This window comes from Chionomys nivalis, chromosome 20 (assembly GCF_950005125.1).
Source record: "Chionomys nivalis chromosome 20, mChiNiv1.1, whole genome shotgun sequence".
NCBI lineage: Eukaryota > Metazoa > Chordata > Mammalia > Rodentia > Cricetidae > Chionomys > Chionomys nivalis.
Window position 1 is genome coordinate 49,286,306 of NC_080105.1, and position 24,023 is coordinate 49,310,328.

General features: G+C 49.3%; 1 protein-coding gene across 12 annotated transcripts in view; it reads right to left on the bottom strand.

The window, feature by feature from the left end:
- Positions 1-24,023, bottom strand: part of Ank1 (ankyrin 1) — a 177,211-nt gene that overhangs the window by 81,167 nt on the left and 72,021 nt on the right. For 4 of the 12 annotated variants that reach the window (XM_057752208.1, XM_057752207.1, XM_057752206.1 and 1 more), the window contains exon 1: positions 6,177-6,492. The exons of the other annotated variants lie outside the window; for them this stretch is intronic. In XM_057752208.1, the coding sequence (XP_057608191.1) occupies positions 6,177-6,215 (39 nt within the window). In that variant the 5' untranslated portion in view covers positions 6,216-6,492. Of the gene's footprint in view, positions 1-6,176; positions 6,493-24,023 lie in introns of those variants that run through there. 12 annotated transcript variants of the gene reach the window in all.

Sequence of the window (24,023 nt, forward strand, 5' to 3'; positions counted from 1 at the left end):
TGGAATTGGTTGTAAGCTGCCATGTGGGTCCCAGGAACCAAACCTGGGTTCTGTGGAAGAGCAGTCAGTGCTCTTAACTCCTGAGACCCCTCCAGTCCCCAACCCCAGGTTCTTAACCTCCTAGCTTTCCAGCTGGTGGCCCTTGCCAAGTAGGTGCCCAGCACAGTCCTTCTTCCCTTCCTACCTGCCACTTGGTCATCTGCCACATGGACAGCAAGACCCTGCTGCCCAAAGCACCGGTTTGTGTTGAAGAAGAATACCAGCCAGAGAGTGAGGGCAACAAGGGACAGTGTTAATGTAGACAAGATGGTGGGGCACAGAGGACTGGGAGGTGGGAGAGGCTCACCACGGATGTTCTGGGTCCCAGTTTGAAAGCTAGAGTAGGAAGAACCCTTTTTATACCCTTGTGACGCTTCTGAGAACTATCAGGTAATGCAGAGGGTAAGCACAGCACTTAGTCCGTAGGACACGCAAGAATGTGCTTAATATGAACCGTAGTGGGGCGGCAAACTATGTATTTCTCCAGACAATCCTACTATGGTGTCCTCCCTTCAGTGGGTAAGTCCTCTGTCTTCCTTTTTCTGTGGTACACTCTCAGAGGGCATGCGGTAGCGGACGGAGTGGTGTCTACAAGGGCAAGTCCACTCCCTAGCCCTACAGTCTGGGCTGTGTCCTCATTTGCAGAGAGTCTGTGCAGAAGTCATAGTGTGGCTTTTGAGATGAGATCAGCCTAGATTCCTTACGCCAGCCCTAAATCCAGTGCTCGGTGTCCTTAGATAAACGGAAGCAGTGGCACACCCAGAGGAGACCAGCAGAGAGGGGGACTGCAGTCACAAGCCAGGTGGCCCTGAAGAGGACAGAGCACAGAAAAGCCTCCCTCACGCAAGGAGCATGGCCCTTCTGCTGCTTTAGACTTTCGGTCATCCTGCCTGGTAGATAGAAAACTCTTTGCTTTAAGATATCTTGTTGGTGGTGCATTGGCATCGCAGCTGCAGAAAACTATGCATTAATGGTCAGACTTCCTAAACTCAGAAGACTTACAATCCGTAACCACGAGGCTCAAACACTGCTAAGCAGGCCAGCACCGAGCACGGCCCACAGAGGGGCTGCATGTCACCACCAGTAGCAAGCACCAGCTGTGGTGGGAAGCAAATATGAGAACTGAAGCCTGTCCCCCAAGTCTGTCTTCCTAGGGCTCAGGTACATGCCTAGGATGTATGTTCCAATCCAGGCCCTGAGCCTGCTCACGCATGACCTGCCCCATCGATCCAGGAGGCCCACTTCTCTCCTTTCTGTTGCCCTGAACCTGGCTACTTTCTGGACCCCAGGACTCCGTGGCACTCCCGTCTGTGCGGTCATCTTGTTTGCCTTCAGGGCACTGCTGAGCGCCCCTGCTGTATGACACTGCTCCTGGACATTTACCATCTTTGCATCGAGAAACAGTGGGGAAGGAGCTTGATTTTAGATGAAAAGATGTTTTAAAAACACATCTTTTTCTAGCTATTTAGTTGTTCGCTTCTTGGGGGCAGGTACTAAATCTTTTGAGCCCAGGTTTATTTCACTGCGAGGCCAAGGCCTACCTCCCTTGGCCTGGAGCTGGCTCCTCAGTAGGGCATTGGTGGCGGGAGAAACATTTTGAAGAGGGGGAGTCTGCGTGAGTTCAGTTCTCAGCAGACTCGGACCACAGCTTCTCTCTCAGATGACAGGTGTGCCTGCTGACTCAGAAGGGCTTTCTGATCCCAACTAGCCGGGAAACGCGTTATTTATTCCCTAAGAAGAAGAGTGTTAAAGAGGCGCTTTCCACCAACGGGCCATTATAGCACTACAATAACAGGATTCGGGATAAAAACCTGAAAGGGGGATGAAAATAGAAGCAATCTCAGATACCCTTGCCTGTTCAAAGCCCTGGTGATGGGGAAACTGTGACAGACAAGCAGGGGAACAGGAGCCAATCTGCAGTCGAGAGGCAAAAGGCCTTTTGCAGCTTCCAGAGCATAGCAGGGATAATTACCACAGCCAAGTCCTAGGCCAGATGCATTGCCGACCCTGGGGATGGAACTGGACGCCTTGTTCGTACCAGGCGAGTGTGCTAACCACAGCCCAAAGGGTAGGCGCCATTGTCATCCCCATTTTAGAGTTGGTTACACTGAGGTTTGGAAAGGGAAATGGTTTCTCCAATTCTACAGCTCAGCATTAGTCTAAGAAGGCGTGCATGGCTAGGCCTGTGATGTCAATGTGTGTTCTCGGCGGTGTTTGTTTTGTTTCATTTTTATTTCTGATTTTTATTTTATTATTTTTGTAAACCTGACTGTCCGTCGAGGCAATTTTTCCAGGTATAGGGCACCAAAGGATGCAGTTTAATCCAAGTTGGTCCCACAGGTCCCGGCTCTGTCTCTGAGCACGGTGTCAAGGCCAACATAGACCTAGAAAGGAATCACCTGGTTTCAGTCCTCCTCCTCCTTCTTTTTTTTCACAGATGACAAAACTAAGAGCTGTGAACATAGGAAGAATGGCTAATGCCACCTGGATAGTTGTTGTGGCTGTGTCCTTTTGATTTCCTAACGGACAGAGTAGCCAGGACTCAGCAGCATTCCTGCAGTTAAGTGCACATAATGATGTCACTCCCTCTGGCTACTGTGTGCCACGCCCTCTAATTCTACAATGGGTTTACTGAGGTTCTATTTTAAGTCTGGTATCCTGTTGGGAGTGGGCAGAATAAAAGGGAGGGGGTGAGAAAGTGAAAAGCCTTGGGATAGAGTGGTTGAGTTATGAAGTGGGCACTGGCACAACAGGGCTCACGGTTTCATTCCACACTCATTCATGAGTGTGTCCCAGGCCACAGAGCAACGGTTCTAGCTGGTGTACAAGATTCATCTCTACTATTTTATTCTCCCAACTCCCCCCCCCCATCTGTCTAGTTCAACTGCTCCAGTTTAGCTCCCTGTGCCTGGTGCACACAGGAACAACCTAAACAGTTTAACAGGGTAGGAGGAGTCAAAAGAACCCAACACCTTCCATTAAAACCACTGACTTTAATCAATGCTAACCAGACAAGCAAAAGTAGCAGGACACTGCATGTCCCTGGGCTCTGATGAACTAGAACAGAGTTGTGGACCCTCTTGAAGATCGTTCATCCCCAGCCTCAGGAGGCTACATTGTAAAAGGAAGCTGCACTGGGGTTCCCAGAGAAGGCCGGCGCTGTCACAAGAAGTCAGTCCTCAGATAGATCACATTCTCAATTGGTTATGGTGGCGCTCACACTCCCTGGATGCTCCATTCAGTGTCTCTGTCCCTTCCTTACGTTTCATTTCTTACCTCCCTCTCCTCCTAAGCCGCTCCCCCCCCCGTGTGTGTGCGCATTGGGATGGAGAGTGCACAGCACACATCTTCGTATGTGTTTGCCCACATCCCTCCCACTCAATCCATGTGATGCCTTTGAACTTCCTTTCAATGCAAGTACAAAACTCTTACTATGTTTTAGTTACTCAACATCAGTTAATTTGCTCTTCCCAAGAATTCCATGAGGCTGGATCTCCCTGGGAAGGGAAATAGAAAAGATCTCCTGAGTAAATTGGAAGCATGGGGGGTGCAGGTGGAAAGGGAATGAGAAGGGGTGAAGTGAAGGGGGGAGAACATGAGGGATTGGGAAGGTCGAGTTGGGGGTAGGAAGAAGAGAGAGAGCAAAGAAAGAGATATCTTGATAGAGAGAGCCATTATGGCATTCACGAGAAACCTGGCACTAAGGAAATTCCCAGCAGTCTACAAGAATGTCTCCAACTAAGACCCTAAGTGATAGCAGAGAGGGTGCCTGAACTGCCCTTCCCCTGAGATCAGATTGATGACTACCTTAATTGTCATCATAGAACCTTCACCCAGTAACTGACGGAAGCAGATGCAGAGATCCACAGCTAAGCACTGGATTGAACACCCGGAGTCCAGTCGTACAGAGGAAGGAGCAGAGGAGTCAAGACCATGATGGGGATACTCACAGCATCAGCCGACCCAAGCTAGTCTAGTGGGAGTTCACTGACTCCGGACTGACAGCTGGGGAACCTATATAGGCCCAAACTAGGCCCTCTGAATGTGGGTAACAGTTGTGTGGCTTGGGCAGTTTATAGGGTCACTGGCAGTGGAACCAGTATTTATCCCTAGTGCCTAAACTAGTTTTTTGGAGCCTATTCCGTATGTAGGGACACCTTGCTCAGCCTAGATACAAAAGGCCTTGGTCCTGCCTCAAGTGATGTGACAGACTTTGTTGACTATGAGAGGCCTCACCCTCTCTGGGGAGCTGATGGGGGTGGGGTAGGGGGAAGGAGGGGAGGGAGGGGGAACTGGGTTTGGTATGTAGAATAAAAAAGATTGTTTTTTATTTTAAAAAATAAAAACAAACAAAACAGAATTCTACGAGGCAGCTCCTTTACCCTCTCCTCCCTCACCAGAAGAAGCGACTAGCTCACAAAGAAGTTAAATAACTCATCTAGTACCAAAGCAAGTAGTGGACTGACCAGGGTTTGAATTTAGATAGCGTATTCCAGGGTTTCTCTCTTAACCATTCTGCTATCATAGACAAGGGCCCGTAGGCTTCCTCCCAAGTTCATCTCTAGCTAGAGGACACTTGCCTGCCTTCAGAGGGTGTGTGCACATGGGAAGGAAGGAAGCAGAAGAGGGAAGAAGGGAATGGAGCTGTTGCTGAGACTCAAGTTAGAGAGGGATGTAAAACTGGGTGAACCCTGGTAACCTGGAACGCTCAGACTCTAACACTCACACTTCTTGACTGGAGTGGTACTAATATAGCAATGGCCCAGGAGAGCAGTGCCCTGGGAGTGAGGCTCTGGGAGCGTGACAGTGAATGTCAGTATCCTTGTCACGCCAAGCATGGCTCCAAACCCATTGGAGGCTGGACACTGGTAAGAGGACCCTGTGGCCTCCCTGGTCACATCTCTAGGGTTTGAGAAGGCCTGAGCTTCCCTTAAAGATGACCCCAACTTCCTTGCTCAAGGCCCTGAATATCTGATTCCCTTCTGAAAAGACGGTAGAAATAAAGCTAGGCAGAACGCAGCCTCTTTGACAAAGCCGTCGTGGGAACTCCAGGAAAGACAGTCTCCTGAGTTTGGGTAGGTGGGGGTGGCTCGACCAGCAGACTAAGCAAGACAGGCAGAAGGCTGGGCAATATAGCTCAGTGGAAGAGTGTTCACCTAGAATGTATGAGGTCCTGGTTCTACCTATGACAGCATGGCCCAGGTCTGTTCCTCCAGGCCTACGCCAGGCCTTACGGTCAAGTACAGTGTTCCAGCTTTGGTGGAGCCCTGGCGTTTATTCCCTGTATTATGCAGAAACAGAAATAAGGCCCGGGGCCACCAACAGTTTTACGATTTCTTTCCAGAAAACTAGGCTGTCCAAAGCTTAGCGAAGTGTCCACAGAGCCCCAACCAGACTACAGTTAGTAAGGATGAAATGGAAATCAGAACTGCCACCAAAGAAGCAGCCGTGTGAGTGACAGCCCCGGGGTTCCCTTGCAGACCCCAAACGACCCTGCAAGGGACCCATCCTGCCTTGGAGGCTAGGTTGTGCAGGTGTGTTCAGGGCTGGGTGGGCCCACATGGAGGAAGACCTGCCTGTCAGTGCCCAATTCCTGCTTTGCTGCTTGTGCCCTGTGCCTCTTCAAGTTGCCAGATCCTAGTTTCCTCATTGTTAAAACAAGAGTAATACAAAGATGGGCTCTGGCGTGCACAGATCTGTTTTCCTGTGCCCCATTTATTTCTGCTCCCTAGGGACCTGGGGGATTTGGGGGTTTCTAAGGACTTGGGATCAGGCTTGCCACTGCTCCGGCCAGGGCCAAGACTAACATGCCAGGTACAGTTAAAGTCACAGGACCCTGGCTCTGCTCCTAAGCAAGGGGCGACACAGCCCAGCTCAGCTGCCCCCTGGTTCCAGCCAGCTACAGGTCGTGCCTGCGGGCGTCTCCTGGGCCCAGCCTAGGATGGCAGCAGCCTCCAGGCCTGAGGAATTTTCCTCTGGATCCCGCGGAGCCGCGGGCGTGAGGCAGCAGAAGCGCAGACCCAGCCTGTCCTCGCCCGCCCGCAACCGGGAAAGTTGGCGCGCGCCGCCCATGCCCCCTGTCCCCCCTTCCGCCCCCCGTCCCCCGTCCCCTGCCCGCGCGGCCGCCGGACACTCACCGCGGGGTCTGTCCCCGACCTGCGCGGCCGTGCTGCCATCGCCCGGCGCCCGCTGACACCGGAGCTCCCTCGGCGTTATCTGTTGGGCGGCGCGGGGCGCGCGGGCAACTTACGAGGCATCTGGCTAAAAATACAGCCCCGCCTCCCACCCTTACTGCTCCAGCGCCCCGACCCTGCGCGCTGCTAACGCCATCGGGTCATTTTCACTCCATTATCGCGCCAGGCGGGAAAGCACAGCACCAAGAGCCCGGGGTGTGTTGGGCGGGGGGGACAGGCTCCGCCACAGAGCCCCACAGGCCACAGAGCCCCACAGGCCACAGAGCCCCACAGGCCACAGAGCCCCACAGGCCACCGAGCTGCAGGTGCGGTCGCTGAAGCTGGAGCCGGGCACACACGGCCAATGCGACCGGGGAGCTCCAAGCTGTACAGCGCTCTCGCTCTGCCTCGGCCGCCAGGGAACCCGCCGCAGGCCAGCGTGAGCTCAGCAGAGTCTGTTTGTGCCCCGTGGCTGATTTGTATATTTCCAGCTCTTCCATCATATCCGAGACTCCAGATTAAACGGCTTATTCCGGAGTCTGAGCCAGAGCCCCAGTGAATGAAGCTGAGGAGCTAGGGATAGGCATGGTACAACTACCTCCAGTTCTGAGGTGGCCTGGTTCAAGTGCCCATGTTTCTGCTCTGGGACGGTACCCACCTTTTCCAGTGGTCATTTCAGGGGTAGGTGTCAAAAACACGTCAGGGGCTGGCATAGTGTTGGTAGTGACACCAATAACTATTACAAGACTGATGAGAAATGGTCAGGGAAAGCTGCCCCAGGCAACAAGGTTCCTGCTCTCTTCCAAGGACGGTCTACACCACAGAAATGCTTTTTTTTTTTTTTTCCAACCCTGCTGTGGGACTTGTCTTGTGTGAAGAATGAGAAAGCAGGACACCTGTAAACTAACGGACATGATCTCACTTCACCCTCAGTCGCCTGGGAGCTGGACAAAGCTGAGCTCAGAGAAGTTCAAGGTGCAGGCCAAGGTCACCACCAGGAAACAGAGGCCTAAGGGGCCCCAGGCCAAACTGAGTGAAGATACTTCTACAATGAGCCCTGTCAAGTTCCTAAGGAAAGTACAGTGGGCTTGGGCAATGGCTTAGTGGATAAAGTCTGCCATAAAAACATGAGGACCAGAGTTTAGATCCCCCGAACATACAACAGCCAGGCAGACATGGTGGCCTCTTATAATCCCAGCACTTGGGTTGCAGAGTCAGGGAATTTCCGGGGAAGCTGGCCGGCCAGACTCTCTGGAATTATCTGGCAAGCTCTGGGCTCTGTGAGAAACTCTATCTCAACAAATAAAGCGAAGTCCAGGAAAACGCCTGACCTTAACTTTGGTCTTCCGCACACATGGGTTCATGCAGCAAGCCTACACACACACATGTGCATCTACATACAAACACATACACATCACATACATGCCAAAAAAAAAACCCAACTGTGTGCAGTACCAGGAGGACAAAATAAGATGATTGAGAGACCATGCAACAGACTAAGGTGTTCATCAAATGGATGGCCTAAGTACTGAGCAAGAGCTGTCTAGAAGACAACCCGATCTATCTGAAGTCAGAAATATCACAGGTCTCCAGGCCCGAGGCACCCCACACCATTGCAGGCTGAATTTGAACACAGACACACCCTACAAGACTCTGGAGAATGCCCATACTGCTGTACCAAACTGCAAGTGTTACTGCCTTCCCCATTGCTGGAATACAGAACACCCTATAGATCCCCTGTCTGTGTGCCTTAAAACTGTGGGTCACGCACGCCTCTAACCCCAGCACACGAGAGGCAGAGGCAAGCAGATCTTCCTGGTCTACAGAGTGAGTTCCAGGATAGGCTCCAAAGCTACAGAGAAACCCTGTCTCAAAAACCAAAACCAAACCAAAGCAACAACAAAAATGAAACAAATAGGTAAGTCTTCATATTTTAGCAGGGTGGTGGCGGCACACACCTTTAATCCCAGCACTCAGGAGGCAGAGGCAGGTGGATCTCCGTGAGTTCGAGGCCAGCCTGGTCTACAGAGTAAGTTCCAGGACAGAGTCCAAAACAAAACAAAACAACAACAACAACAACAACAAAAAACCTTCCTCTCAGGTTTGCTCAGAGAGAGTGCTGCAATTAATAAGTTATGGTTACCGGAACAGCCCAGAATGCAGCACAGTGGAGCCCCCAGGGGATAGCAAAGTTCCTTTCTAACATTAATATTTAGAGGGAGAAAGCACCCTACTCAAATGGAAGATAAATAATGTGTTTTGTTTTTTACTTTCAGAAACCACATGACTTGCAGAAAGCACTGAAAGTCTATTTTCAAGTTATCTGAAGCGTGACTAACTTATTAGGAATTGCATATTTACCATGCACAACTTGGTGAGTTTTGATATTAGCACACCTCTAGAATATCACCCCAATTAAAACAAGGAGCATACGGATCGCTTCCAATGTTTCTTGGGGCCTCTTGCCCAGTGGCTGCCCCCTGCTTGTTGGTCTACATTCTTAGACATCCTCACGGATATATGGCAGTATCTCATGGTGGTTTTAATGTACATTTTCCCTTCATAAGTAACAATACCTTTCCAGGTGTGCACCTGTCACCCAACTCTCTGTTTTAGCAATCCATCTGTTCATATCCTTTGCTTATTTTAAAACTGAATTATTTATTCCTATTTAATCTCTCTCTCTCTCTCTCTCTCTCTGTGTGTGTGTGTGTGTGTGTGTGTGTACATGTGAATCATGCCAGGAATCAAACTCAGGGTCTGTGCATACTAGGGAAAACACTCTACAGCCTTTGTTTATAAAGTTCCTCATATTCAGAGTATCTGTCTGAAAAGTAGTATTACCTGAAAACTTATAAGTGAAATATTCAAGGATTAATACAAAAATTCCAGTCCATTTTGAAACCTAATTCTTATAATTCCTAAGTCCAGTATTCTTTGCAGCATATAATTGTATTGATTGTATGCAATCACAGACAAAAAGATGAGAGAGCCACAGTGGGCCAGACACTGAACACAGCACACGGCACTATGTGTGTAAAGGAAAAGCTGCTGAGATTGTCGGAGGACTTTTGTACCCAGGACTGACAAGAATTTTGGAAATATCCATAACCTCATTGGGGTTGGGATTCTGAAACTTACAAATGGAAACAGTCAACCAGGATGGAAGAGAAGAAGAAAAGACACACCCGCAGGCATGCTGGTTTTTTGTTTTGTTTTGTTTTTTGGCATGCTGTTTTTTAAGTACCGAGTTAAGAGGAATACCAGAATACCAAAGACCAACATGAAGGAAAAGCTGGCCCTTAACCCATGTGCTCCTCCAGGCCCAGAGTCAGTCTCTAAGGAAAACAAATTCCCCAGCTAACTTTCCCAAGCATGGTAGCCTTACACCACGACTGAATTATAAGCACCCCACTGCAGAGATGGCCGGATCCTCGTGGTCTGTATTCCCCACCCATGACTGGAGCAGAGCTGGGCTGACTTTCAAGGCTGACATCACAGTCCGTCTCTACTTGTCATCAGAATGCTACATGTCATGGGATGAAAGTGATGTAGAGAGGACCAGGCTGGACACAACATTCCAGCTGCAAAGCAAGAGACAATTCAACTCGCAATTCAGAAAGGGTGTCACGGGGATGACAGTGGAACCTGGTAGATTTCCAAGGTTCTAGCTGAGCACTGGGACTCACAGCCATTGTTACCCTACAGGAAACTGTCCCCTCTATCCATGGGTGTTGACGCTCCTAGACACGCTTAGACCACAAATATGGTCTCTTTCTCATCTTGTATGTTTGTTTACCTTACATCGAGACACTACACTTTCCAGAGCTTGTTGTACCTACTGTGCCCAGAATAGCTGCTCATAGCATCCATGGGAATCTTCTCCAACTCACAACACAGAACTGGTGGGCTGAAGGAAAGGCAACGGCTGCTGGCAAAGATTCTAGGCTCCTTCTTCAAGCCCATAGTTTCACAGGTTCTGCAGTTTTCCCAGGCTTGCCAAAGTCTTCCCCAACAGTCTTTCTCAAGTGTTCTCACTTCAAAAACATAATGAAGGGCTTGGGGTCTCAACTGAGGAACAGAATCTATGAAACTATGTCAGGAGACTGAACTGGGAAGAGGAGGAACTAGCTGGGCTTGGTAGACAGCTCTGCTCCCAGCTCTCAGGAGGCTGAGGTTGGAGGATGGTGAATTCTAGGCCAGTCCAGTCTACACGTTGTCTCGAGGAGGGGAGAGTGGGTAGCTTGGTACGGTAGGACCTTCCCAAGTTGATGGACATTTTATAGGCTGTGCCTGCCCTCCCTACCCACCCCAGGGGCTGTTTATTCTTTAGCTCTTCTTAAACTTGGGAGAAGGCTTTTGGGTTTTGTTTGTTTGTTCAGGAGCCTGAAACAGAGTCCCAAGAGAATGAAGTTCTCAGCTCAACAAGTCTTCAGGATGCTGAGGAACAGGGGTGAGCTGTGCTGACTAATATGGTATGTAAGATGGTGCTTCCATATAGCAGGATATCAGAGCTGTGAACCAGGGCAAAGGCAGAGTCCCAGCACCTCAGGCTCCTACCACCATTTCCCTGAAGCTTCCTATGGAAATAGTAAAGACTTGGAACTCACTTAATGGAAACAGAAAGCCTGCTTTCCTGGGTGGCTTTACACCCTGGCTGTGAGCTGGTCCCACTGCAGGTGAGCTGTGACATTCCTATGAGGGAGAATGCATTTCTGAACATTGCCTTGCACATCAAGGAAACAAACACAATTCTGCCTACCTGTCCAAGGGTCTCATGGGTGACAGAAGATGCCTGCCACACTCTGATACATGATGGGCACCCAATAAAAGATAGCTGACACATCGTTCCCCTTTATTTCTCTCTCTTCTTCCCAGCTGAGGCTTTTTCTAAATCTTTCTCCCAGAGGTCTAAAGTGTTTTTGATCTGGTTTCTACCCTGGCAAAACTGGGACCAAAAAGAGGACACCAAGGGTCCCCAGATCTCTGGGCTTTGCATGCACTGTCTTCCACGTGCAATTCTCCACACTACCAAACAGCCCTCAAGAAGCAGCTGTGTGGACACCCCCATCCCTGTCTGTTGGCCCCTTGTAGCATCCTCCTGCCCATCCATCCCCAGGAGCAGCTTTGCTCTGGTCCCATCTCTATCAGTTCTGTCTGTCACCCATACAGGGAGTCGCCCTGGCTCCTAAGGACTCTGGGCACCATTGATAAGGGCGTGTCTGAGGTACCCCACCCTTTACTGAGAAAGACAGGAGGTTTATCACCCTTGGGAGCCAGGAGTGGGCCACCCACGGGAGTTCGTGAAGCATCAGGAGGGTCAGAGCTGCCAAAGTGTTATTCCTTGCATATGGAACTACCCTCCTCACTCTCCTCGCCAAGGAACTGGGAAGGATCTTTAGGAAATGCCCCAGAAAACATTGAATGTTTTGTTCTGTTGAATGGCTGAGGGTGCAGTTCAATGGCACAGTCTGGGTTTAGTGAGTATATATGAGTTCCTCAGCAAAGTGAGTAGATAAACAATGTTATGCCGAGTTGCATAAGAAACACAGCATGACTCCCTGACATCCATGTGGCTCCTTCTGAACCTTCATGTTAGGGCAGCAAAAAAGAGAGAAAACCCCGGCTGTTCCCCTTTAACGGTCTGTGGTGAGCTCCCAGTAGCTAACTGGGTAACCCTGGGTGCCCAGCCTCCCTGAGTGAAGCAGTGGCAAGCGTGGGGGACTATTTAGGGAGGTGACCAGGACTGGGTATCAGGTCCCACAGTGTTGGCATTAGTGTCTGTCCTGTTCCTTTTAAGAGGGTTGGACACCTTGGAGTCTATTTTTAAACTCTTAAGAAAAACTCTGCATGGATTCCATGGGGCTCTTGGCAAATTAGAGATCCTCACGGTGAGGGGTGGCAGTGTGGCAGAATCTAGGTCTTTCTCCTCAGATACACATGGGGGCTTTCCCGGTTCCTGGGATCAGAAATGACACGGGATGGCTAGAGTTACAGGCCGACTGTTTGGCACAGCCTCAACGGAATTCGAGTCTCAATGAGCCTGTAAATTGGAAGAGTTGTCTGTGCTGGCTCTGCCTTTTCGGTACTGAGCTCTGTTTTCTGGTACCTCTGAGTCTTAATGTGAAAAAATCCATGTTTTTATATGTCTGTCAAACATCGTTTAGTCTGGAGCACCTGCCCCTTCTAGAACTGCAGAGACTTTAATCCAGAATTCACTGATAGCATACAAGCCACGTGTGCCCCGCCTGATGGTCACTGTAGCCAGCACCTGGGAAACACAGCACCTAAGCTAGAGAGAATGGGGCAGGAGACTGGACCAAGTGGCAAGTCTGCAGGAGACAGAATTATTACCCCAATAGTGAGCCTTAAACAGGCTCCAATGTCACTGCAGCTCATCAAAATGCCAGATGACAAGCACAGTCTGTTTCCAGTACAAAAGCAGACCAAAACTCGACTCTCCCTTTCTCTTTTTGGTAGGAAAGGGAACAAGAATTCCTAAAGAATGACAAGCCTTGAGCAAGCAAATATTTCCCCTGGGGCCACGAGGAGTGAGGACCCACTCACTTTGGAGCTTTCAGGCTCAGCACAGACAGTAACTTCCTAAAGACGAACGGGACCAAACTGGGTCCTTGCTTAACCAAACACAATCTTCTGCCAGGCTTGGCCAAAACAACAGAAGTGAGTCTTGGCGTGATGCTGCCACACATCAGACACACCATACATAGTAGCTGAGCTAGAATCTCAGTGAATTTAACCTCTTTCTATTTTATAGAGAGCCGCATCTGTGAAAATTCCACTATCAAGGCTGGTAGGCTAAGCTGTTCATTGCTCCATGAGCTATCATGGCCCCTGTTAAGACATCCTTAGAACTACTGTTTTCCAAGGTGGTTTCACTCTTTTCTTGCTTCCCATCCAAGAGCTCTGGGCCATGTGTCTAGAAAGAGTCAAATTCCATTCTTCACCTCTCTCACTTTCCCTGCTGCCTCCATAAGACACATGGCCAAGTCCAGGCCCATGGGAAAATGGTTTCTCTACTGTCAAAACAGTGAAGCACTCACATCTTCCATGGTCCCTACACCCTTGTCAAGGGAGAGAAGATGTGGGGATGATGGGAGGGGCAGAATTTAAAAACATTTTTGAGATGAGATATCACACAACTATCCAGGCTGTTTCTAGAGCTTGCTGTCGTCCAGGATAACCTTGAGTTCACAACAAGAATCCTGTCTCAGCCTCCAAAGTACTTTAATTTCATACACACACACACGATACCCTGTGGGCAGAGCTGGCTGTGTGTGAGGCTGACCCTTCAGAACAAACAGCTGACAGGGAACCCAACTGCAGAGAAAAGAAACCCATTTGGAGCCACATGTGAGCTGCTTTGCCATTTACTAAGCTATCTCCAGCGTTTCTAGACATTAAGGACAATTTCTTTACACCTGCCTCTGTGGGAAAAACACACACTGGAGAAAACGCCACACTTGCACCCACCCTGCTAACATGGAAACTCTTTTAAGGTGCTAAATGGACTTGATTGTTTGCTGAATCCCGCGGGTCCTGAAGAAGACCCAAGGATGCTCTCAGACCGTTCTACTGCTAACACTGCACCTGGGGCAAGCCAGGGCTCCGCCCTTCCTTAGAAAGGCAAACCCGCCCCATTGGGACCATCCGGTCCAGCCCAACCCTGGCCCACTCAGGCCTCTCCTATATCAGCACAAATCTTCTCTAAGAGACAAGAGAAGGAGGGTGGCCCGCCGCCAGCCGCAGCGATGGCTGCCTACATCTCCAGAGGGGCTTTGCCCTCACATTTGCCATTAAGAAAGGAGCCCCGAGGACCAGGATTTGGATGTCTTCCACAGCATTGGCCCATGGTAAGTCCCTTCAGTGACAATGAAATGTAGATAAAAGAACAGGAAGGGGAAGGCTTTGAAAAAATAAAAGCTGAAGTGTATGAGCCAGACACTGTTCAAAGCACTTTAGATGTCATGGCGTGTTTAAACCTCTGGCTCCTCCAGGTGCCCACTATTATTACCCTCCCCCACTCTACAAACGCAACAGCAGAGACACAGACACCTTAAGTAACTTACCCCCAAACCACCCAAGGGTGACACAGGGGTCTGGGCTTGGCTCTCTTAGAGGGCTGAAGGCATTATTAGATGAGATGAGAAAAGAGAATCCCAGGATTTTATAAGAGGAACTACTAGAATATCATTATTGAGGATTCCTTTATTCATATAATACGCCAGGCACGGGTCAAAGACTCATTCAGTGCAGACCCTTTGTGCCGCTGTCCACAGAAAAGTAGGCTCCCCAGGATGTGGGGACAGGTCACTAACCAGAGAGTGTCCTTTTCAAGAACAGCGGAAAACAGAGCCCAAGAGCACTGAATTTGACCCAACCCTGCGCACTCCCACTGAGCTCCCTGGAGTTAGAACACCAATGACAATCCTGTCGTTTTAGCCACGCCTTCCCAATCTGGATGGTCTCCAAGGTGAGTGCTCAGCCCGGATGCTGGTCCTGCATCCTCAGAGAGGGTGCATTAGTTACGTGTCTCATCTCTGATACAAAACACCTGGCAAAAGCAATTTCAGAAAGGAAGGGCTTGTTCTAGCTCACAATTTGAAGGGGGGATATATTCCACCATGGCAGGGGAGGCATAGTGCCAGAGGATAAGGGGGCAGCTGGACCCATTGCACCTACCGCGGGAAATAGAGGGTGATAAATGCATCTATCTCTTCATTTACTCCACAGCCCCAACCCATGAACCCGTTCCACCTACAGTGGTGGGTCCCCCATTTTAATTCACCTAACCTACATAACCCCCATAGGTCTGCTCAGAGCCTAACCTGATCTAGATGCAAGCATCCCCGTAGATTGTCTTCTAGGTGATTCTATATTCCATCAAGTTGATGATCTAGAATAACTATCACACATGATGACCAAAGAGACCGAGGTAGGTCTCTGTCACATGAGTCCCATGGTCAGGGGCCGACTCACTGACTTCTGAGATTTCCTCTCTCTGTCCAGCACCATAACATTGCAAAGCACAACGCAGTTGAACTACCACCCTAGACCCTCCAGCTCAGCCCATATCTCTGCGCTACTCTCTCCACCGCCAAGGCATTGAGAACAGGCGCCATATGTAATATTTTTTATGAATCTCATCATTCTTAATAATTGTATGGAGACCATTACCTTTCTGTTTAATTTTCATGTGGATCCTGGCTGATTCATCTTTTAACTATCTTTTGATGCAGTAATCATGTCTCCCTTTTCATAATTATTTAAATAAAAAGGCAAGGACTCCGTTACACACCACTCCACTCTTCTTCCCCGTAGAAGACGCCTCCCGCAGTGAGGGACTCCCCTCCCCCACAGTCCATCTGAATGAACACCTCCAACATTGGACAAAGCATTGAAGTAAGTCTGGATGCTCCTCCCCTACTTTAAACACTGCCTTTACCCAGTGTCGGGAATGGGTTACCGCTTTTGGAGTTGTTAGCTACAGAGGTGGTACAGATCCTCGAACTTTACAAACTCCAGCCAATACCCTGGTTACTTAACCCAACCCCACCCCCAACTTGATGGTATGGCCCTATTGCTGAAGACACCACATACTGGAGTCACAGAACAAGGAGAAAATCAAGCTGGTCTGACCTGGAAGCCTCATCCCTATTGGCTAGCTTTGATAGGAAGCTTCATCCCTATTGGCTAGCCTTGATAGTGCTGGAAAGGTGGGCCAAGAAACCATGGCTAGACAGGTCATAGGCTCTAGCGAGGGGGGGGACGCTGGGGGCACCTACCCCAGGCCCACCCCACCCCACTACTGTTATTCTGCCTTCTACTCACAGACCAGTCCTCACTGGAGACACTTCTTTTTCAGTAGATGATGCTTAAGGCGGAGACCCACGACTAGTCAAGATGCAGAGAATAAGGAACTCCAGACTGTTCAGCCCTAAATGGGAGATCTGTATAACAGCTTTTCTTCCCAAGGCTCAGGGGCCGTTGCAAAGGAGGACACAGTGTTTTCTGGGTATAACAGGGCAGTCGCACACGGGAAATCAATGACGGTTGCCCTGGGCATGCAGGCAAAAACTAAAGAAATGAGCTTTGGGATTAGGAGTCAGCACGAGAGGCAAGTCTACGTGTGTGAGTGCGCGGCTCTGATGTCCTAAGGACGTGGACGTCCGGGCTGTGGATGACTAGGAAGCTCAGAAACACTGAGAAGCAAAGATAAGGAGCCAGGACCTCTGGCTGGGATTAAGCTGGAAGGCAGACTCAGGAGATTGTCCTGTTAGCAGCCTAGCATGCTGTACTGTGGGACTTTGTCCAGACCATTGCGGTGTGTTTCCCACAGGCAGTGCAAACAGCCCTCAGGTTCTTCTGGGGACTGGCCTGAGTACAGCCAGCCAGGTAACAGACCCAGTTCACCTCTCCTGGATTTCTAACCAACAACCTCCCGTTATTTCCTCTTCTACTCCAGCTGAATTCATAACCAGGACAGCGCGTTTCAGAGGCCTGTAGGAGTTTGCTGTGCTAACCTGAGTGACTCAGGATTATAGCAGCATCCACTCTCTCTCCTCCCCCACATAGATGAGGCATCGCCCTTGCTGGAGGAAGGGTAGGTCCTAGTAGATCCCTGGTGGGTGTCACCGTGGGTGATGAGGTAATGGTGTTCCTGAGCCCGAGGCTCCTCAGAGGAGCTCTCTCCCTCCTCCAGGAGTTGCTCATGTTCTTGGAAGGATGTGTGTGGCACATTGGTATAGAAAGCTCATTGTGTGGTCTGGTAATTTAAGGTAATGGGTCAAAAGCTGGTTGGAGAGTGTAAGGCTCAGCTGCCTAGGAGCTGGCGGTGAGGAACGGCGTCTAAAGATTGGGGCCAAGAGCGGTGGGATGGGAGTGGAGGCTCAGGGTTGGGAATGAAGGCTGGGGTAGGCATTGGGGAGCGAAGACTGGCAGTTGGGTCTAGGAAGGATAAGTAAGGAACGTAGAAAACTGTTAGACTCCCTGCTCTTTCTGTAGGCAGGTGTGTTTGGAGTTTACTAAAGGGATTACTTAAAGGGAGTACAGGCCAATGTTCACTTGTGCAAATTCTTGTTGTCTTTACCGGGGTCTCCCTCTGGAAGGCTGCAGTGAGAAGGGGCTCTGTGAAGAAAGCAAGCTACTCTGAGGTTAGGACATTCCCCCCCCACACACACACCGCCACCATCAACCACACCACACATACACATGCACCACACACACACCATACACATACAAGCACACTACACACCACACACACACCACACCATACACAACACAAACACACCACGCACACACACACACCACACAAACACACCACACACAACACACACACCATACACACAACACACACACCCCCCCCACACACTCCTCAGCTCCCTTAGTCTCCCTTCTCAAGTTTTCCCAGAGTCCCAACAGACCCCAGCAGTTTAGACCAGTGCTCTCTGTGTTAACTGTCGTGATTCCAAGTGATACCTCTTGAATACCATGTGAAGTCACAGAACTGTGCAAACAGGCAACTTGTCCCCACATCCAGGGTGTCAGGTGCCATGGAAGAGACCAGTCCAGGCAGGCCCTCAGTGGCTCAGGGTACCCAAGCTCAAGTCCCTGTCTACAACAGACGCTCAGGCTGTGCAGCTTGTCACCAGACCATCCCCTCTTCAATTTCCACGTCCACGAGATGAGATCTCATTTCCTAGTGGGATCATCACATCCCTGAATATCCTGTTCTCTGAATATCCGTGAGCCCCCCCTGTAACCCGCGGTGTTTGGTAATTCTGGGAGGGATAAGGTAGACCTATCTCAGGTGATCTTGCAGAACCAATCTCTACATATTTATCTGGGAAATCTATTACAGTGGATTTTTTTTAAACTTCATCTTAAACCCCAGCAACTACACAAATCTGGATCCCAAACTAAAGAGTTCTACCTTCCTCGGCTTATGAAATGTTGTGTTTCACTGACTTGATCGTTAGGCCCCAGCTAATCAGAAAAAGCTGCAGGTCTATACCTGTTCCTAAAGAATTGCAAGCATTTCCAAAATACCCACACTGGGAAGGCCTCTTTGCTCATCTCCAGTCCATTTCAGCTGACTGAAAGATTCCCCCACATCCACAGAGAGCTATTAAACCAGCCAAGTGTGAACTACTGAGCCCTGCTGGCCCAGGAGGAGAAATGAGACATTTGACTAAGCCAGCTCTCCACAGAGGGAAGTTTGGAAACTGCGCACAGCAAGCTCTATTAGTCAGGCCCTCTTGCCAGAGCTCTAGAGTTATCTAGCTGATAATGAACAGCTGGAGGTTCGTGAGGAAGGTTGATAGGGACCCACCCTTCCTCTCCTGTATTTGGCGGCCTGGGAGCACACACCTTTCCTGCAGTAATCTCATTGTTGGGAAGTTCTGCTCTCTCCCATAGTTGGAATCTTCTTTGCTGTCACCCCTACGGTGATTCCTATCACCCCATCTCTGGTCAGGCACTAGGCACACACAGCTCACTCTGTTGCTACTGAGGCAGCCTAGGGATAACTGGGGACTTGGGCTATGTGAGTCTTTTCTTCTCCCCATGTCTCTTCACACTCTCCTCCAGCCTGCTTCTCTGCCTGCCTGAGTTCCTGCTCCAGAGACCACACCCCTTCTGTGATAGAATCTGAACCTCATTCTGAGGCTGTGTCCCCCAAAATGTGCTCCCAGGAGTGCTAGCATTGTCACCCACTCTAACCTGGGAGGTGTGCGGAAGAGCGTATGTAGAAATGCACAAACCAGCCGAGCATCCTAACCCTCCAATGCAGTCTTCTGAAACATCACACCGTTTCCTGAGAGCAGACGCCTGCAAGCTACTCCTCTGCCTCAGCTACTCCTCTGCCTCCCTTTTCATCCCAATTCCATGCAACATCCCCAGCCTTCCTGGCCCCTAGAGCCAATAGAATAAAAATAAAAATCTTCTACAATTGCTACATCATTTAAGAACTTCCCAATTAAAGCAAAGCATCCTTTAGGAGTATAATTGATTGATCCTATTGGAATTTGTACATATGAACTTTCTTCTGGCACAATGCCATGCTGCCACCACAGCGGTTTTACATGACAGATGTCAGCCACTGAACTCACTGGCAAGCAGGAAACGGCAGAAGAAAATAAATCACTTCCAGGTACTTTTGGCATCGGAACGGTTGGAGTCTATTCAATTAGAAACGTGGTTTTTGTGGCTCCACCAATGCTATGTATGCAACATTCATAAGCATTTGGGAACTAAGCACTTGGAAAGGCCCCGTGGTGGCACTTCTGCAGACTGAGTAAGTGTGCTGTAATGTGGCTGCTTTGTAAGTTTATGTGCTTGGGGAGGAGTTTAGGATTTGAGGTTTGGAAGGAGAGAGAACTTCTTTGCTCAATGGACCCAGTGAAGATTTTGGAAGGAATGGGCAAAGCAGGTAATGGGAAGGTCCCAAAGGCAGCTGCTTGAATCCTCTATGGGGCTGCACCCATGGAGTCAGTGCTCAGGGTTCCAAGACCTGGGAGTTCCTGTGAGATGTCGCCACATGGAGAACTGCCCTTGCCAACCCCTGTTTATCCTCTAGGGTCCCTGCTTTCCTGGCAGCGCACCCACAAAAACTGAGTAGGATACCGGGGAAGAGTCCAAGTCTGGGGACCCCATTACAACAGCCATGCAGCCTGGAGAAGATGAGCCCATAGCTCTGTGCCTCCAAGTCCTTATTTGTCAACTACAATGATTTGTGGGGTCACACCTGTGTGGGTCTAGGCCACAGTCTGGCCAAGGACTCGGGGAGCATTTTCCCCTTCTCACCTTCCCAACCTCGGAGTCCATTCTGACCGATGACTGCTAATCTCTATCCCTAACCACTTCTCTGCTGGTCTCCTTACCTCCCTAACTCGCTTCTCCACCTCTGGGCCTCTATCTGCTGCCCCCCACACTGGTCCAGGCCATCACCTGCCCACAGCCAGCATCCTGTTCTAGTTTTTTTCTTTCATTAAAAATTATTATAATTCATTTATTCATTCATTCATTGAATGTTTATGTGAGAGAAATAGATGTGTGTGCCACAGGGCACAACTTATGTAAGTCAACACTCTCCTTCCACCGTGTAGGTTCTGGGGATTAAACTCACACCGCCAGGCTTGGTGGAAGGCACCTTCATCTGGTCAGCCATCTTGCAGGCCCTCCCTCTTTTCCTCCCATTTTTTTTTTTTTGACACAATGCCATTATATATCCTGACTGACCTTAAACTTTTGGCAATCCTTCTGCCATTGCCTCCAGAGTGATGGGATTATTATGCATGCCATTAGACCTGGTTTTCTGCTTGCTGGGGACACTCTGTTGCTCACTGTTGCTCTGACGTCATTCAAACACCCCGAAGAGCCAAGTTAGGCCCTTGTGGGTCCCATGCTTTCTTTAAATGCATGTCTCTGTTTTCTGGGCCTTGAGCTACTGTGAAACCCTATGGCTCTGAGTCTCTCTTCTTGTGGTTCCCCTTCCCTGCATTCTCCAATGTCGATACAAAATCTGTCCTGACAGCCAGTTTGGGTCAGCTCTCTTCTCAGACTTCCCATGAACTCCTCCGCTGGCAATGATCCCCCTCTTCTGAAATTCCAAAGCTGACTTCATCTGAATTCTGGACCACTACCTTTGGGTGACTGCCTTGGCTCTCCTTGATGCTTTCAGTGTTTTAGGAGGCTCCATTGCAGGCCACTTCAAAGCTGTGTCTCCGTGGGCCTTATCCCAAGATTCTCAGTTATTGCTTCTCAGTTAGAAAAGGCAAGGTAGTAAGGACAGTGAGCGAAGACAAGAGCCAAGGAATCAGGGATGCCACCGAGGCCTGGATGAGTGGCAGGTAGAGGAAGAGGGAAATCCTGACAAATCTGTGTTGTCCCAGAGCCCCAAAAGGACTGCCTGGACAGGAAGCTTACTAAGATGGGGTGTTTCGAAGATAGATCGAGACCAGTCTTCAGTCATGGCTTTACGCCCAGTGCTATTAAACAAACAAATACAATTAGCTCCAACAAGCAAAGCCACAACATAAGGCTGGCCCAGGCATTGCTGGCTGTGGCTACCTCCTGTATATTCAAAAGCAGGTGACCAAGCTCCTAAGGGCCACACTGCAAATGAGGGAAATAGAGGGCAGGACCCAGGTCAATCAGCTTAACCCTTGAGTGCCTGTGAACTGTCACTTTGTGCCCGATATGTCCAGAGCGATCTGCTTACACAGCTCATAACTCAACGCCGGGTACTTCTGTGGGAGTCGGTAGCATGTACCCATGTTTCATACAGAGAAACAAGAATGCTGGAAAGGAAGTGACTTTTTTTTTCAAAACTGAAATCCACAGTCTCGCTGGATGGTGAAAATCCAACCTCTCTCCTTGATTCATCACCCCATCAGGGGGTGCACTCACAAAACTGGAGAAAGACAGAAGGCTGTTTTTATGGGAGATTCCAGACAGAGTTAAGATGGCACAAAGCAAGCTTTCTTGATGCATTGTTCACTGGGAACACACACACACACACACACACACACACACACCAAAACCCCCAAAGTTTACACATTTTCAAATTCTCTGCACACGTGCAGACAGAGTGGTCATTCACTTTCACAGTTTTATTTCGTGCTGCTGGATGAGGGTGTAGCCAGAAGGGGCACAGCTATGTCAAGGACCAATGAATGCTTCGGCACCATAGGAGTGACAAAGCCTCCCCTAGGTCCTCGTGTAAAGGTTGGTAGTGTGTGCAGAAAATGTCCACCATAGCCCCAGCCTATGCTTACAGCCTGAAGACTGCTTCCCTAGAGAGATTGCTCTTCCTGGGATTAGCTAGACCTGCCTCCTTATTCAGCTGCATGTAATAACCCCACCTCCTTGTATATCTGTTACAATAACCCCTCCTCCTTGTTTATCTGTGTATAATAACCCCACCTCCTTGTATATCTGTTACAATAACCCCTCCTCCTTGTTTATCTGTGTATAATAACCCCACCTCCTTGTATATCTGTTACAATAACCCCACCTCCTTGTTTATCTGTTACAATAACCCTACCCTCCTTGTTCAGCTGTATGTAAAACCTTACCTCCTTGTATATCTGTTACAATAACCCCTCCTCCTTGTTTATCTGTGTATAATAACCCCGCCTCCTTGTTTATCTGTGTATAATAACCCCACCTCCTTGTTTATCTGTGTATAATAACCCCGCCTCCTTGTTTATCTTTTACAATAATCCTCCCTCCTGGTTCATGTGTATACAACAGCCTGTCTCCCTGTTCAAGTGTACATGATAAACGTACCGTGCTTCCCAGGTGCCACAGCTTCTCTGTCTGAGAGCCCAGACCACCCAAACCCAGCTTTCCTGTGTGTCATGTTTGTCTTTTCTTCATTCTTGAATCACCCTTTGTCAGGGTTCTGGGAACCAAGCCATGCAAAGACCTTCAACCGAAGGGGCAGTTGGCCTAGAGGCTAGAGTCTAGACTGTTGGTGATTCTGTTGGAAGCTTGAGGAAGCTGGGTTGGCAACTCCACACTAACTGATGACCTCCAGGGCAATTTGCTCACATTTAACAACAAAGTGGGCATTGTTCCTTCAACTCTGTGCCTCTCCTGGTCCAGATCAGAAGAGTGGAACATACTGACTCCAATGTGTGGAACTCCAGGCATGATCTGACCACGGAATAAGGGAGGATCTGGAGCAGGTGATGCCACATTGTCCAGGAATAGAACTAGCATCTACTAATGTATATGGGATTTGACAGTACCTAACATCAGACATCCTTGACAGACGGGCACCTCACAAGCGTCAGTTACAGCATGGCTTATCTCACTAAGGTTGTGCTTCAGAAGGCAGAAAGAAACAGAGTAACAATGATGGCCCACAACTCACCCACCAAAATGTCCTCTCCCCTCATCTGCCCAGGAGAGAGGACATTTTCCACGATACTCTTGGCCATGAGGGGACCAGAGCCTCGGAATCCTGGTCCATCTCAGGTAGCTGCTGTGGGATGGGCCAGCACTGACATCAGGCGACAAGATTCATTTTCTACCCCTGTTTTGTTGAATCAGTAGTCTGTACCAAATACAATGCTCTTGGCTACGGGCATGAATGATTGATCAGCCTTATCAGTCTCAATGACAGGTTCTTCAAGATCATTTCCCCTCCTATCTCTCTGATTGTCATTTGCCAGACCATTGCTTCTAACCAACTTGCCATTCAGGTGTTGGTAATGGGACAGACTTCATTGATCAGAGAGCACAGATGAGCAAGAATACAAAAGAACACCAGAGCTTGGGGCATCGTATTTTTCACTGTTGACATACTGTGACATACTGTGACATACTGATGCAAACACCAGACACGGGTGAGTTATCCTAGCTTTAAGCCATACCCAGACCTACACCCTCCTACTGTGCCTCCAAACCAAGCTTGTGGGACTAGAGCCCAGACCTAAGGGCCCTGCACAAGCAGCCAGCATTTACCTTATCTCATCATCCTCCCTGTCTTCATAAGACTCTGTTTCCTTCTTTGTTGCACAGACACGTGGCTGTCATTAATATTAAATGAGTTAGACATTTAACCACACAACACTGATACTACTCAGTTGTATGATCGTCCATTTTTGGACCTCAATAGTTCTCACCTGGACACGGGATCCGTTGTGCTAGCTGGTGTTCACTCCCCTGGCCCTCTGTCCCTGTCAAACTGAGCTTCCTGAAGCGCAAACGGATCCTGACCCTGTCCTGTTTGCTGGCTTGCTGAATGCCTGCAGAGTTTAGGAACGTGCAGTGTGTCCTCTATCT